This window comes from Enhydra lutris, unplaced genomic scaffold (genome assembly GCF_002288905.1).
Source record: "Enhydra lutris kenyoni isolate GAN:26980312 unplaced genomic scaffold, ASM228890v2 scaffoldscaffold86, whole genome shotgun sequence".
NCBI lineage: Eukaryota > Metazoa > Chordata > Mammalia > Carnivora > Mustelidae > Enhydra > Enhydra lutris.
Genome location: NW_019154170.1, coordinates 2668055 through 2678523, shown reverse-complemented (window position 1 = coordinate 2678523; position 10469 = coordinate 2668055). Strand labels below are relative to the sequence as shown.

Sequence of the window (10469 nt, the reverse complement as noted above, 5' to 3'; positions counted from 1 at the left end):
CCCCCCCCACCTACGAATGGGGTCATCACACAAAAACGTTCTCTACGGTGAAAAAATAGACTAGTCTGTGAACGGAACAGGAATAAGCAAAGTTCTTTTTAAATCTGTTGACTGGTGAGTCTTTTTTTTTCCTTTTTCTGTTTGTTTCTTCTTAAAAAAAAAAAATGAAAAAAAAAAACGCTATTTTAAAAAAGAAATGTCACTGGCTACGGTTACACGGAGTCTGAAACGAAAGCTGAATTTTGCACCCCCCGGCCCGGTGGCGCCCCCAGGCTGCAGGGCAGGAGGGCTCCCCCGCAGACCGGGGCTCCAGCGCACGGCCCCGCCCGCCTCTGGGTCCGGGGAGAGCCCCTCCTTGCTCCCTGCCCCCCACCCGCCCCAGGAATCTCTCGCTCGTAATCGGAAGGAAATGAGGAATGTGCCAAGTATCGGAAGGCGGCGGCTGGTGCCCGGGGGGCTGCTGGGCACCGCGCGGGGGGCTGGGCGCCGTGGCGCTCCTGGACCGTGCAGACACGTGGCCGCTGCCTCCTCCCGCCCTGGCCGCCGGGGGTCCGGGCCTCGGGGGGCCCACCCGGCGGGGGCGGAGGCATCCGGGCCGGTGGAGTCTGGCCGGCGGCGGCCATGGCATTAGGTTGCATAGTGGTCAAAGCTCCCGAGGTACTCCAGCGCCGCCTGGTAACAGAACTGGTACTCGTCCTGCGGGGGGGGACGGTGGGCTCGGTCAGGGCCCCTGACTGTCCTGCGGCCCCCCGCCCTCGGGGCTCCCCATTGCCCTCGGGAGCCAGCCTACTGCCAAGCTCCTGCAGGAAAGCGTCGCAGGGGCTGGGCTCTGGCCCCAGAAGGTCCTCCCTCTACCTGCCTGAAGCCCCTCCCCCGGCAGCGGGGAGCTCGGGGCTGGGGTCTGACTCTGGCTTTGCCTTCCCCAGTGCCGGGAAGGGCCGGGGGGCTTCTGGAACTCCGGCCCGTCTCAGGGTCCCGGCGGAGCCCTGAACCTGCTGTGACTTTGGAGCCAGGGCGGACGCTTCTCTGCCCACTGCGCGGGCTGCTTCTCGGCTCTGGATTTCAGTCTACTCTTGTGTCAAAAGGTCGGACTCCTCCCCTGTGGGCCCCACTGGCTGTCGAGGAACTTGTGCCCACGACAACCCAGAGTGGAGCTGACTGTGCGCACCCATCTCACGGAAGAGGACACCGAGGCGGGGGGGGGTTGGGCTGGCCGCTGGGGCCCAGCCCGCGGCGCTCACCTCCGTCTGCACCATGGCCGGCCTCTGGGTCCGCAGCATCTTCACGGTCTGGAAGATGTCCACGACGCCCTCGTACCGCATGCGCTCCAGCACGATGCTCAGTGTGATGAACACGCCCGTCCTGCCCACGCCGGCACTGGTGGGGGGTGAGCACAGCCGTTCAGGGCCGGGTGCCCCGCAGGCCCGCACACCACTGCCCGAATCCTGGGACCCAGAGAGAGCCCCAACCCGCGAGCCCGGGCTCAGTTTCCCCAGTGGGGCGCGTGGGACAGCTCACCTGCAGTGGACAGAGATGGGACCGTCCTGGCCGAACTGTTCCTTGGTCTTGTGCACTTGGCCGATGAAGTCAATGAAGCCCTCCCCCGACTTTGGCACGCCCTGCTCCGGCCAGTCCGTGAACTGGAACTGCCGGACCGTCCGGGACTGGCCGTCCTGGAATGAGATCAGCGACGGTCATGGCTGGCTTCCCGCCGGGCGGGCCTCCCATGCCGTCTCCAGCCAACGCCGCCCTCGCCCCATCCCGCCACCTGCTCTGGGGGCTCGCTGTCCGACAGCATCTAAGAATGCCGATGCCGCGCTCCTCCCCATCCGCCAACCCCTGCATGCGGTGACAATGTCCTCTCATATGTCACCGCCCGCCAATCCACAGCTCCAGTGCCATCTACCCGGCCAAAGTGGCATCCAAGGACACCGTTGGCTGCCGTCCCACGGTGCACCCGACACCTGCCTCCCTCAGTCCCGGCCGCCGCCTCCGTGCTCCATGCGGCATCTCCCACCCTTTGCCACCCAGCACGGCGCCACTGTCCACCCAACACTCCCTCTTGTCTGTCCCTTAAAAAGCACCACCCGACACCATCATCCCACCTCTCACCACCCACGGCTGGTAACTCCTAATCTGTAGCCGCCACCCCCCACCTTCCCTGCACTTTCTCTGTCCGCCCCTCCCCCCAACTCTCCAGCAGTGCCAGCCAACACCGTCACTCTCCACTGGCCTCCAGCCATGGTGACCCAATGGCCCTTTTCCCGCAGTTCACCATCTGCGGGCGCTGTCTTCCGCGGACCTCCTCCACCTCTCCCTCACCATCTGCGCTCCCGATCACGTGCTCTCCCCCAAAGGGTGCCATCCAGCGAGACCCCGACCCTGACGGCCTCCGTTCCCACCTTCCTCGGTCTTGTACCATCAGTGGCAGAGGTAGCGTTGGTCAGCGAGCGCTCATCATTCTTTGCTACCCAACGTCGTTTTCCACGGATTTCCTCCACCCCCGCGGGCCAAACGCTTGCCCTTCTCTCAGCTTCTCTCCCTACCCCGTGGCTGAGAACAGCTCCCCCTCGGCCGACCTGGGGGACCACGTTCCGTGACCTGCATTCACTCTCCAATCCACCTGCCTCCCACCCAACCCGTCCGAGCTTGCCTCCCTCCGCCACGTCCCCCAGCACCACCCACGGGTTCTCCGGTCCCACGTCCCACCGATCCCACGGCACCAGCTCGCACCACCCAAGTGCCATGGCCGACCACACTGGTTGCTCACTGGGCTTTACCACCCACTGGCAAGGTCGTGACCGACCCGCTCCATCATCCCACAGGGCTTCCTGCCTCTGCCAGTCTCTACCAGCTGCCGGCAAACCCCTTCTCCACGGAATCCTTAACCACCAACAGCACCAACCCGCTGCTCTCCTCGGCCCGGCGCGGTGCTGAGACCCAGCCCCGCCGGTCGTGACCCTCTTCCGGTCTGGGGCTCCCCGGCCCACCACCCGCACCGTGTCACGTCTCTCCCACCCCGCTTGGAGCACTGCCACGCCGTCCTCCACGGGGAACAGCCCGCTCTCGCCCTCCTACACCATCCCCTTGGGCCTTGCTCCCTGGTGACTGGCGCTGTGCATGCTCCCAGGGGGACACTGTGGGGTCGGCACCACGACCCGGCGCTCTCTCCTACCTGTTTGGTGCTGGGAGTGATTGGTCTTCTCAGTAACCCAACCCCCAGGGCCTGGTTCTACCCCCGGGCCTTTGCTTCTACCCTCAACTAGGGAAGGCCCCTCCAGACCTGTGCAGCAGGACCAGGATTCCAGAGTCTGCCAGCCATCCCTCCTGACACTCACCCGGGCATCCGTGACCTTGAACTCCCGCAGGATATACTGAGGCATGTTGTATTCAGCCATCGGGTCCACTACGAAGTACTGATAGCGGGCGGAGCGCTCAGCTGGCCAGTACTGGTGACATTTTTCCTGTGGAGGGGACGGCAGCTGTGGTCAGCCCGGCCTGAGGCCTGCCCCCAGTCCGTGGTCACCCCCCAACTCCCGTCCGTGGCTAACCCGGCCCCCCCCCCTCCCCCCCCCGTCCGTGGCTCCCCCCCCGGCCCCCGCCCCCCGCCCCGCCCCTGGCTCACTCCCCGCCCCACCTGTGGCTCACCCCCCACCCGTGGCTCACCCGGCCCATCTCCCGCAGCTTGGTCAGCATCACCACGATGGTGGAGTTGTTCTCCCACAGCATGCGCCAGAAGTCTTCCGTCGTTTCTGCCAGCGGCCCCTGCGTCGCGATGTAGGCCTTCTGCTGCCTGCGGTGTGGGGCGTGTGAGACCAGGGCCGGCGGTGAGATGCAGGCCCAGGCTGGGGGCCGGCCCAATGCCCATGCCAGTGGGTCCCACCTGCCACGCCGCTGCCTCCCCAGGAGCTGCCGGCCAGCGCCCCATCCCCCACCCCACCTCACCAGCCTCCCCATCACCCCGTTTTGCACCTGGGAAGCCCTCAGCCTCAGGGTAAGTTCTAGTGCCTCACGGAGGCGGCAGGACACCTGCTAACCTGTCCTGCCTTCCCCTCCTCCCGCTGGAGGAGCCAACTCCTTCCAGGAGTCTGAATGTTCTAGGATTTCAGTTACCCTGCAGCCTCTGTGCCGGCAGGACCTTCTCCAACACCGTCCCTTAGCCAGGAATTCTCTACCTCGGCACCGACATTCAAGATCATTCTCTGGGACAGGCACTGTGGGGCGCTGAGTAGCGCCCCGGCCTCCCCCTGCTCCCCCTCCTGTTATGACTAACAAAATGTCACCAGACACAGCCCAATTTCCCTTGGGCGGCAGAACTGCCCAGACTGAGAACCGCTGCTGTACAAAGGACAGGGGAACCAGTTACAGACAGCGACCATCCCTTAAATACACAGCTCCAGACTCCCTCCCCCTCAGCCCTGAAACCCGGAGGCCAGCGGGGTGTCCAGCTCCATCTCCCACGTGAGGCTGGAGACCCCTGGGCAGAGGGGGCAGAGCGCAGGTACCTGTAGCCGTCGATGAAGCTGGCGTTGATGTAGTCGGAGCCCTCCACCCCGCGGATGGGCTGCAGACAGACCCGCGTGCTCTCGTAGGGCATGATGTTCACCAGGCGGTTCTTGAACTTGTTACAAGGCAGATTGGCACTGATGAAGCGGGACGTGTGGGCTTTGGAGTTGGCCAGGCGCTGTGGGGACGGCGGAGGGCTGGGGTCACCAGCAGCACCAGGCGGCCCTCCAGCGGGGGGGCGAGGGCTGTGTGTTTTCCCAAGGGGAGCGCTAGGGTGGAGTGTGGGGCGGGGACGGGACAGCCCCGCCCCTCCCGAGGCCCCGCCCCCGCGCCGCCACTCCCACCTTGAACTCGAGCTCCATGCCCGTGACGTGCTCGCCGGGCTCCACCTGCGCCAGCTTCTGGATGTAGGCGTAGAGGCTGCGGGCCGGCACCTCCGTGTTGCCGCAGCCCACGGCCTCCAGCAGGGCCTCGTGGATGAAGCTGTACTGGTCCTCCGTCTGCACCATGTAGTTGCGCTGCGAGCGCATGAGCGTCACGTGGCCGTACACGTCCACCGTCTTCTCCGGCTTGATCCGCTCCAGCATGGCGTCGATGACGATGAAGCAGCCGGTGCGGCCCACGCCGGCACTGCGGGGACGGGCACGGCGGTCAGGGCCCCCGCGGGAGGCCCCGGGGCGGGAGCGGGGGGGCGGCCAGCGGTACCTGCAGTGCACGACCACGGGGCCCGCGTCCGGCGGGTTACAGGTCTTCACCCTCCGCAGGAAAGCGAGGAACGGCGTCGGGTACTCGGGCACCCCGTGGTCAGGCCATGCCGTGAACTGGAACTGGCGGACCTCCCGTTTCTCGCTGGAGCCGTTCTGGGGGGCCACATGGACACTCCGGTCACAGCAGCCCTCCGTGCGCAGACAGAGGACGCCAAATTCACACCCCGGGGGCCCAGATGCCTCATGTACTGGGATGGGGGGGGGACCCCACCGATGTGTCCCAGCGTAGCCAACATCATGCCCGACTTTCTCCCCAAATCCGCCCCCATCTCAGCTGGGGGTGGCTCCATCCTACCAGGTGTTCTGGCCAGAACCCCGGAGTCCCCCTTGACTCACTGGCCCTCCCACATACAACTAGCTCGGCCTCTGTCTGTCCCAAACCCGCCTGCTTCACACCCACTCTGTGGCGCCCTTCCTGGTCCAGTCCCCTTTGCCCTGGACCCCCTCCTCCAGCTCTTGCCCCAACAGTCCGCCCTCCCCAACAGTGGCCACCAGAGGGCGCCGGTGAGCACCTGAGTCAGGTTTGCCCCACCCCTGCAACAGAGCTCCTATCCACCTGAGTTAACCCCACCCTGAGTTTAACCCATCCACCTGAGGGTTAAAGCCCAAGTCCTCACGGAGGCCCTCCCCTCCTCCTCTCTCCCCCTCACGCACTCTGCTACAACCATAACATAGGCTTCCTCATTGTTTCTCCATCATGCCAGGCATGGTTCTGCCCCAGGACCTTTGTACAGGCGGAGCCTCTGCCAGGCATGCTGTTTTCCCAGATCTCATGGCTCCTTTCCTCACCATCTCCAGGTCCCCGACATAGACTTTTTTTCCCCCTTTCTACATGTAAGATTTGTCATTTTACATGTTTACTGTCAATGCCTTGTCAACAAGACTAAGCTCTAAAAGGGCAAGACATTTTGTCTGTCTTGGTTTTTGCTGTGTCTCGGTGCCCCAATCAGGGCCTGATGCACAGTGGGTGCTTACTGTTGACAGAGGACCTGGCTGGAGTCTGGGGAACATTGTGGTGTCAGCTGCCCTCTCTGCCCCATAGTAACAATGAAAAAATGTCCTCCGGATAGGAAACTGCCTCACAGTTGAGAACCAGTGAAGCAGAAGACACATGGAACCATGGAACTGACAGGAGCCATCAGTTAAATACATGTCTAAAGTTCCCTCTGCCCCAGGCCTGACTGCCCAGGCTAGCAGGGACTCTCTAGCTTTGTCTCCCACCCACCATGGGCCGTGGCTCGGTGAGGCCAGAGAGTAAGCAGGGAGGGAAGGCCTGGGACGTAACTGCTGGCAAGGGGACGACAGGCTCATTGCTATGTTGGGTTCTGCTGGTTTTGTCCTCCTACTGCGGCTGGGCACAGCAAGTCCCTCCTCTGAGTCTCACCTTCCCCATCTACGCGGCAGGCTTCGAGAGAATGTGGGCAGCCTGGGCCCACACGCTTGCTTTTCTCTGTCTGATGGGGAGCTCCCGGGACAGAAGCTGGAGCCTTCTGACTATCTCTTCCCCACCTCCATCACCCCCTCCCAGGCACCAGCCCCAGCCTGGGCCCTACCTTGTGCAAAGAGAACGTCCGGACACAGAACGTGGCCAGCTCGATGGTGTCCAGCAGCGTGACCTGGATGAAACCGTAGGTCTCTGTGCCTCTGTTGGGCCAGTACTGATCGCACTTGATCTGTAGAAGGCAAGAGAATGGAGGTGAGTGCGGGCTAGCGCTGGCCGGGGGCGCTGGGGCTGCAGGGTCCGGGCCTCACCCGTGATTTCTCCTCTAGCCGCGTCATCATGACGATGGTAGCCGAACGCTGTTCCCACACCATACGCCAGAAGTCGCCGAAGGTCTCCGGCAGCGGCCCCTGCGTGGCAATGTACGCGTTCTGCCGCCGGTAGCCATCCACGTAGTTGGCATTGATGTAATCGCTGCCCACGATGCCTATGGCCGGGGCAGAAGCCAGAGATCAGCGGGGGTCCTGCGGTCTCCTACACGGATTCTGTCTGGCCTACCACCTCTTGGGAGCCCTCCTGGACTGCCCCAAGCTGTCCCCCAAGGAACCATGGAGCCCGAATGTGGAGGTTTCTACACCTCCACACTACTATCCTGGGGGCCAGACTGTTCTCTGGTGGGGCTGTCCTGCGCACGGCACAGTCTGAGTCGCCCCTCAGACCTTCAGATGCTACTAGCTTCCTTTCCCCCGGAACATGAACACAAAAATGTCCTCGGACCTTCCAAACGTTCCCTGGGCATTGAGAACCGCTGATGCAGAGGGACAGATGGAAATAGCTTACGGACAGCTACCATCAGTTAACTACATTCCAAAAGCTCCCAGGAGCTTCTGGCTGGAGCTGGACCAGGCCTGTGGCCAGCATCAGGCCTCAGTTTCCCTAATCTGTGCCCTCGCTCGTCCACGTGGCCACGTGGAGGCCCGGTGTCCGTGTGCTCTCCCTGACACGGGCAAGGGCGGGAGGGGGCCCGGGCCTCTACCTTCAATGGGCTGGAGGATGACGCGGGAATGGTCGTACGCGATGACGTTGGCGTAACGGTTCTTGGGCTTGTTCACTTCCAGGTTGGAATGCTCCCACGTGAACTGCTGGCCGGGGTCGATGGACTGCAGGGGAAGGTGAGGGGGGAGGCGTCAGGGTGCGGCACTGGGGGGCCAGGTGGGGGCGGGAGGCAGGGGTGCTGGCTCACCTCGTACTCCTGGGAGAGTTTGAGGCTGTCGTTGGCCTTGAGGCGCTCTGTGTGCTCGGCCATGTCTGCGATGGGGATCGGGGGGTGGCTGAGCATGCCTGGGAAGGGGGAAAAGCAGACCCCGCGGTGCGGGCCGGTCACGCGGGGGCCGGTCTCAGGGCCGGGGGGCGGGGACACTCTACAGTGTGAGGCTGTGATGGACGCGCTGTGGTTAGAGCGAGTGGCGGGGGGGGGAGGGTTCAGGACGGCCCACGCTGGGGCCGGGAGCCCAGGCCTGCGGGGCTGTCTGCCTGCCGGTGGGGCGTTCAAGGAGCAGCTCCCAGCTGAGCCCGACAACCCAGCTGCAGATGCAGGGGAAGGGTCGCCTCGGAAGATTCCAAGCTCCTTGTGCCTCGAGGCAAGAACCAGGCAAGTGACAGAGAAATGGAGAAGCAGACGCAGCTGGCTGGGCCTCTGGAAACCTCACTCCCCAGGGCATGGGCTGGAGATGGACACTCCTGTCTGCCTCTCTGGGATCAGAGTGACCGTGAGGTCTGCTGCCAGGGAGCGCTAAGGCACTGGGGAGGGGAGACAGTGTGCACTGGGGGGGGGGGGGGGGTCCCGTCTCTCTGTGTGCCTGCATGGGGCAGGTGCAGGGAGCCCCTGACCTCTGACCTCTGAGGGCTCCTTTCCCCATCTGGTGCATGGGATGGTAGGGGATGGGCTTGGCTCTTTCTCCCCAGTGTCTGGGTCTGCAAAACTGGTCTCCGCTCCTGGGGTCTGGCGGGCTGAGCTACGTGCCGACCCAGAGGTACATCCCAGCCAGGCCGGCTGGTAAACACCAGAATCCCCAGCCCCCCCGGGTGCTCCCCAAGAGCCCTTCGCTAAGGAGTAAAGCTGGGGTCCTGCCGCACACCCCCACCTACACGCAGTCACAACCAGCGACCTAAGGGCCCAACAGACCAGACCCCCAACTCCCTGGAGAAGCCAGTGCAGGACAGGTGGACAGAGATCAGGAGGCGGGATGGAGAACCAAAGATGGAAACAAACAGGGGGGTGGGGATGGGGCGCGAAAGGAAGCCGAGAACAGAGAGACACAGGAACTAACTTTCAAAGTGAAACCCCGGATCCCTGAGGGGGCTGCTGAGGCCCGAATCTGCAGAAACAGCAAACAATAAATAAATGAAAACACACGGGGGCCCCCGCCTCCCCCATCCCCCGCTGGACGCACGCACAATGGCCGGGTGACAGACGCAAAGGGCAGAGCGACTTCAACAGGGAACGCACGCTGCCCGGCATCGCCCCCCGCCCCAGCACCCAGGACCTACGGGAACTGCTGGGAGTCCCTCCAACCAGACTGCAGCCAGTCCTGGTTCTCAGCCGGGACTTCGGAAAGATCCCAAAGCTCTCGGCCTTTTGTCAACATGTCTGCCCCCAAGCCCCCAGACCAACCTGGCCTTGGGTCCCCTGCTGGGGTCAGCTGAGGAGATTTCAGATAAGGTGCAGGATGGTGAGGGTGAAACTTGGGGGCAGGGGAAGGGCCTATGGGCCCGTCCCATGAGCTTTAAGAAGGACAGCAACTATCAGTTAAATATGGGTGTTAAAAATCCTCACTTGGATGGAAATAGAACTGACATGACCTAGTCCAGAGACAGAAGAGAGAAAGGAGTACATGAGGGGTGCCACATGGGACCTTTCGTGATCCCTTATGGCAGACTGCAGCCATCAGTTACACTTGATCTTAGGCGGAAAGCAGAGAAGTGACAGTAGCCATCAGTTAAATATAAGTGATCAAAATCCTCATTTGAATAACAACAGAACTGATGTGAGACAGTTTAACAGCAGAAAAGAAAAAGGAGTATATTCAGAACAGCATGTGAGGTCATGCATGAGCCCTTAAGAAGGACTGCAGCCATCAGTAACACAAATATTTAAAATCTCTGGTTTGAAACAGTTATGAGACAGGAAGTAGACAGGAAGCTCAGAGACAAGAAGTAGAGACTGGGTGCAGGGGGAGGGACAGATGTAACCATGCTGTGATCTCATAAGGAGACAGCAGCCATCAGTTAAATGGAAATCTCCTTATTTGGTTAGAAGCAGTTGGCATGAGCCCGTTAAGAGGAGAAGGATGAGGGTGTGTGTGGATCACAGCACAGAGGATGACCAAGGACAAGACCCTGGTTCATTCAGTTCTCCCTCCAGGCACGGCAGGGGACCTGAGCAGACCCGTGTGACTCCACAGGGAACTGTGGAGAGCCAGGAGAGCATGAGCATCTATGGACGAGAGAGGTGCAGGGCACACGGGAGGCACAATCTCTGTACCTCGCCAGGGGGACATCCCACAGGAGCATGGGCAAAGGCCAAGGAAAAACCCAAACGCCCACCCGAGTGTCCCTAAGACCAGAATTGGGAGCCAGAAGCAAAGCTCTTTCCGTCAGAAGAAAGGACGGTTCTTGAGCCTGTTTAGTTTCTGAGGGGTCCTTTCTGCTCCCAGAGACAACCCCAACCACCAGTGGAACGCAGCTCTGCAAAA

General features: G+C 62.3%; 1 protein-coding gene across 1 annotated transcript in view; it reads right to left on the bottom strand.

Moving 5' to 3' along the window:
- Positions 1–133: 133 nt before the first annotated feature.
- LOC111161670 (protein tyrosine phosphatase, receptor type S) overlaps positions 134–10469 on the bottom strand; it is a 57103-nt gene continuing 46767 nt past the window's right edge. The window contains 12 exon segments of the mRNA XM_022525462.1: positions 134–696; positions 1242–1377; positions 1519–1673; positions 3339–3464; positions 3667–3793; positions 4506–4684; positions 4851–5136; positions 5212–5366; positions 6827–6946; positions 7026–7201; positions 7751–7874; positions 7958–8055. Of these exon segments, the coding sequence (XP_022381170.1) occupies positions 628–696; positions 1242–1377; positions 1519–1673; positions 3339–3464; positions 3667–3793; positions 4506–4684; positions 4851–5136; positions 5212–5366; positions 6827–6946; positions 7026–7201; positions 7751–7874; positions 7958–8055 (1751 nt within the window). The 3' untranslated portion in view covers positions 134–627.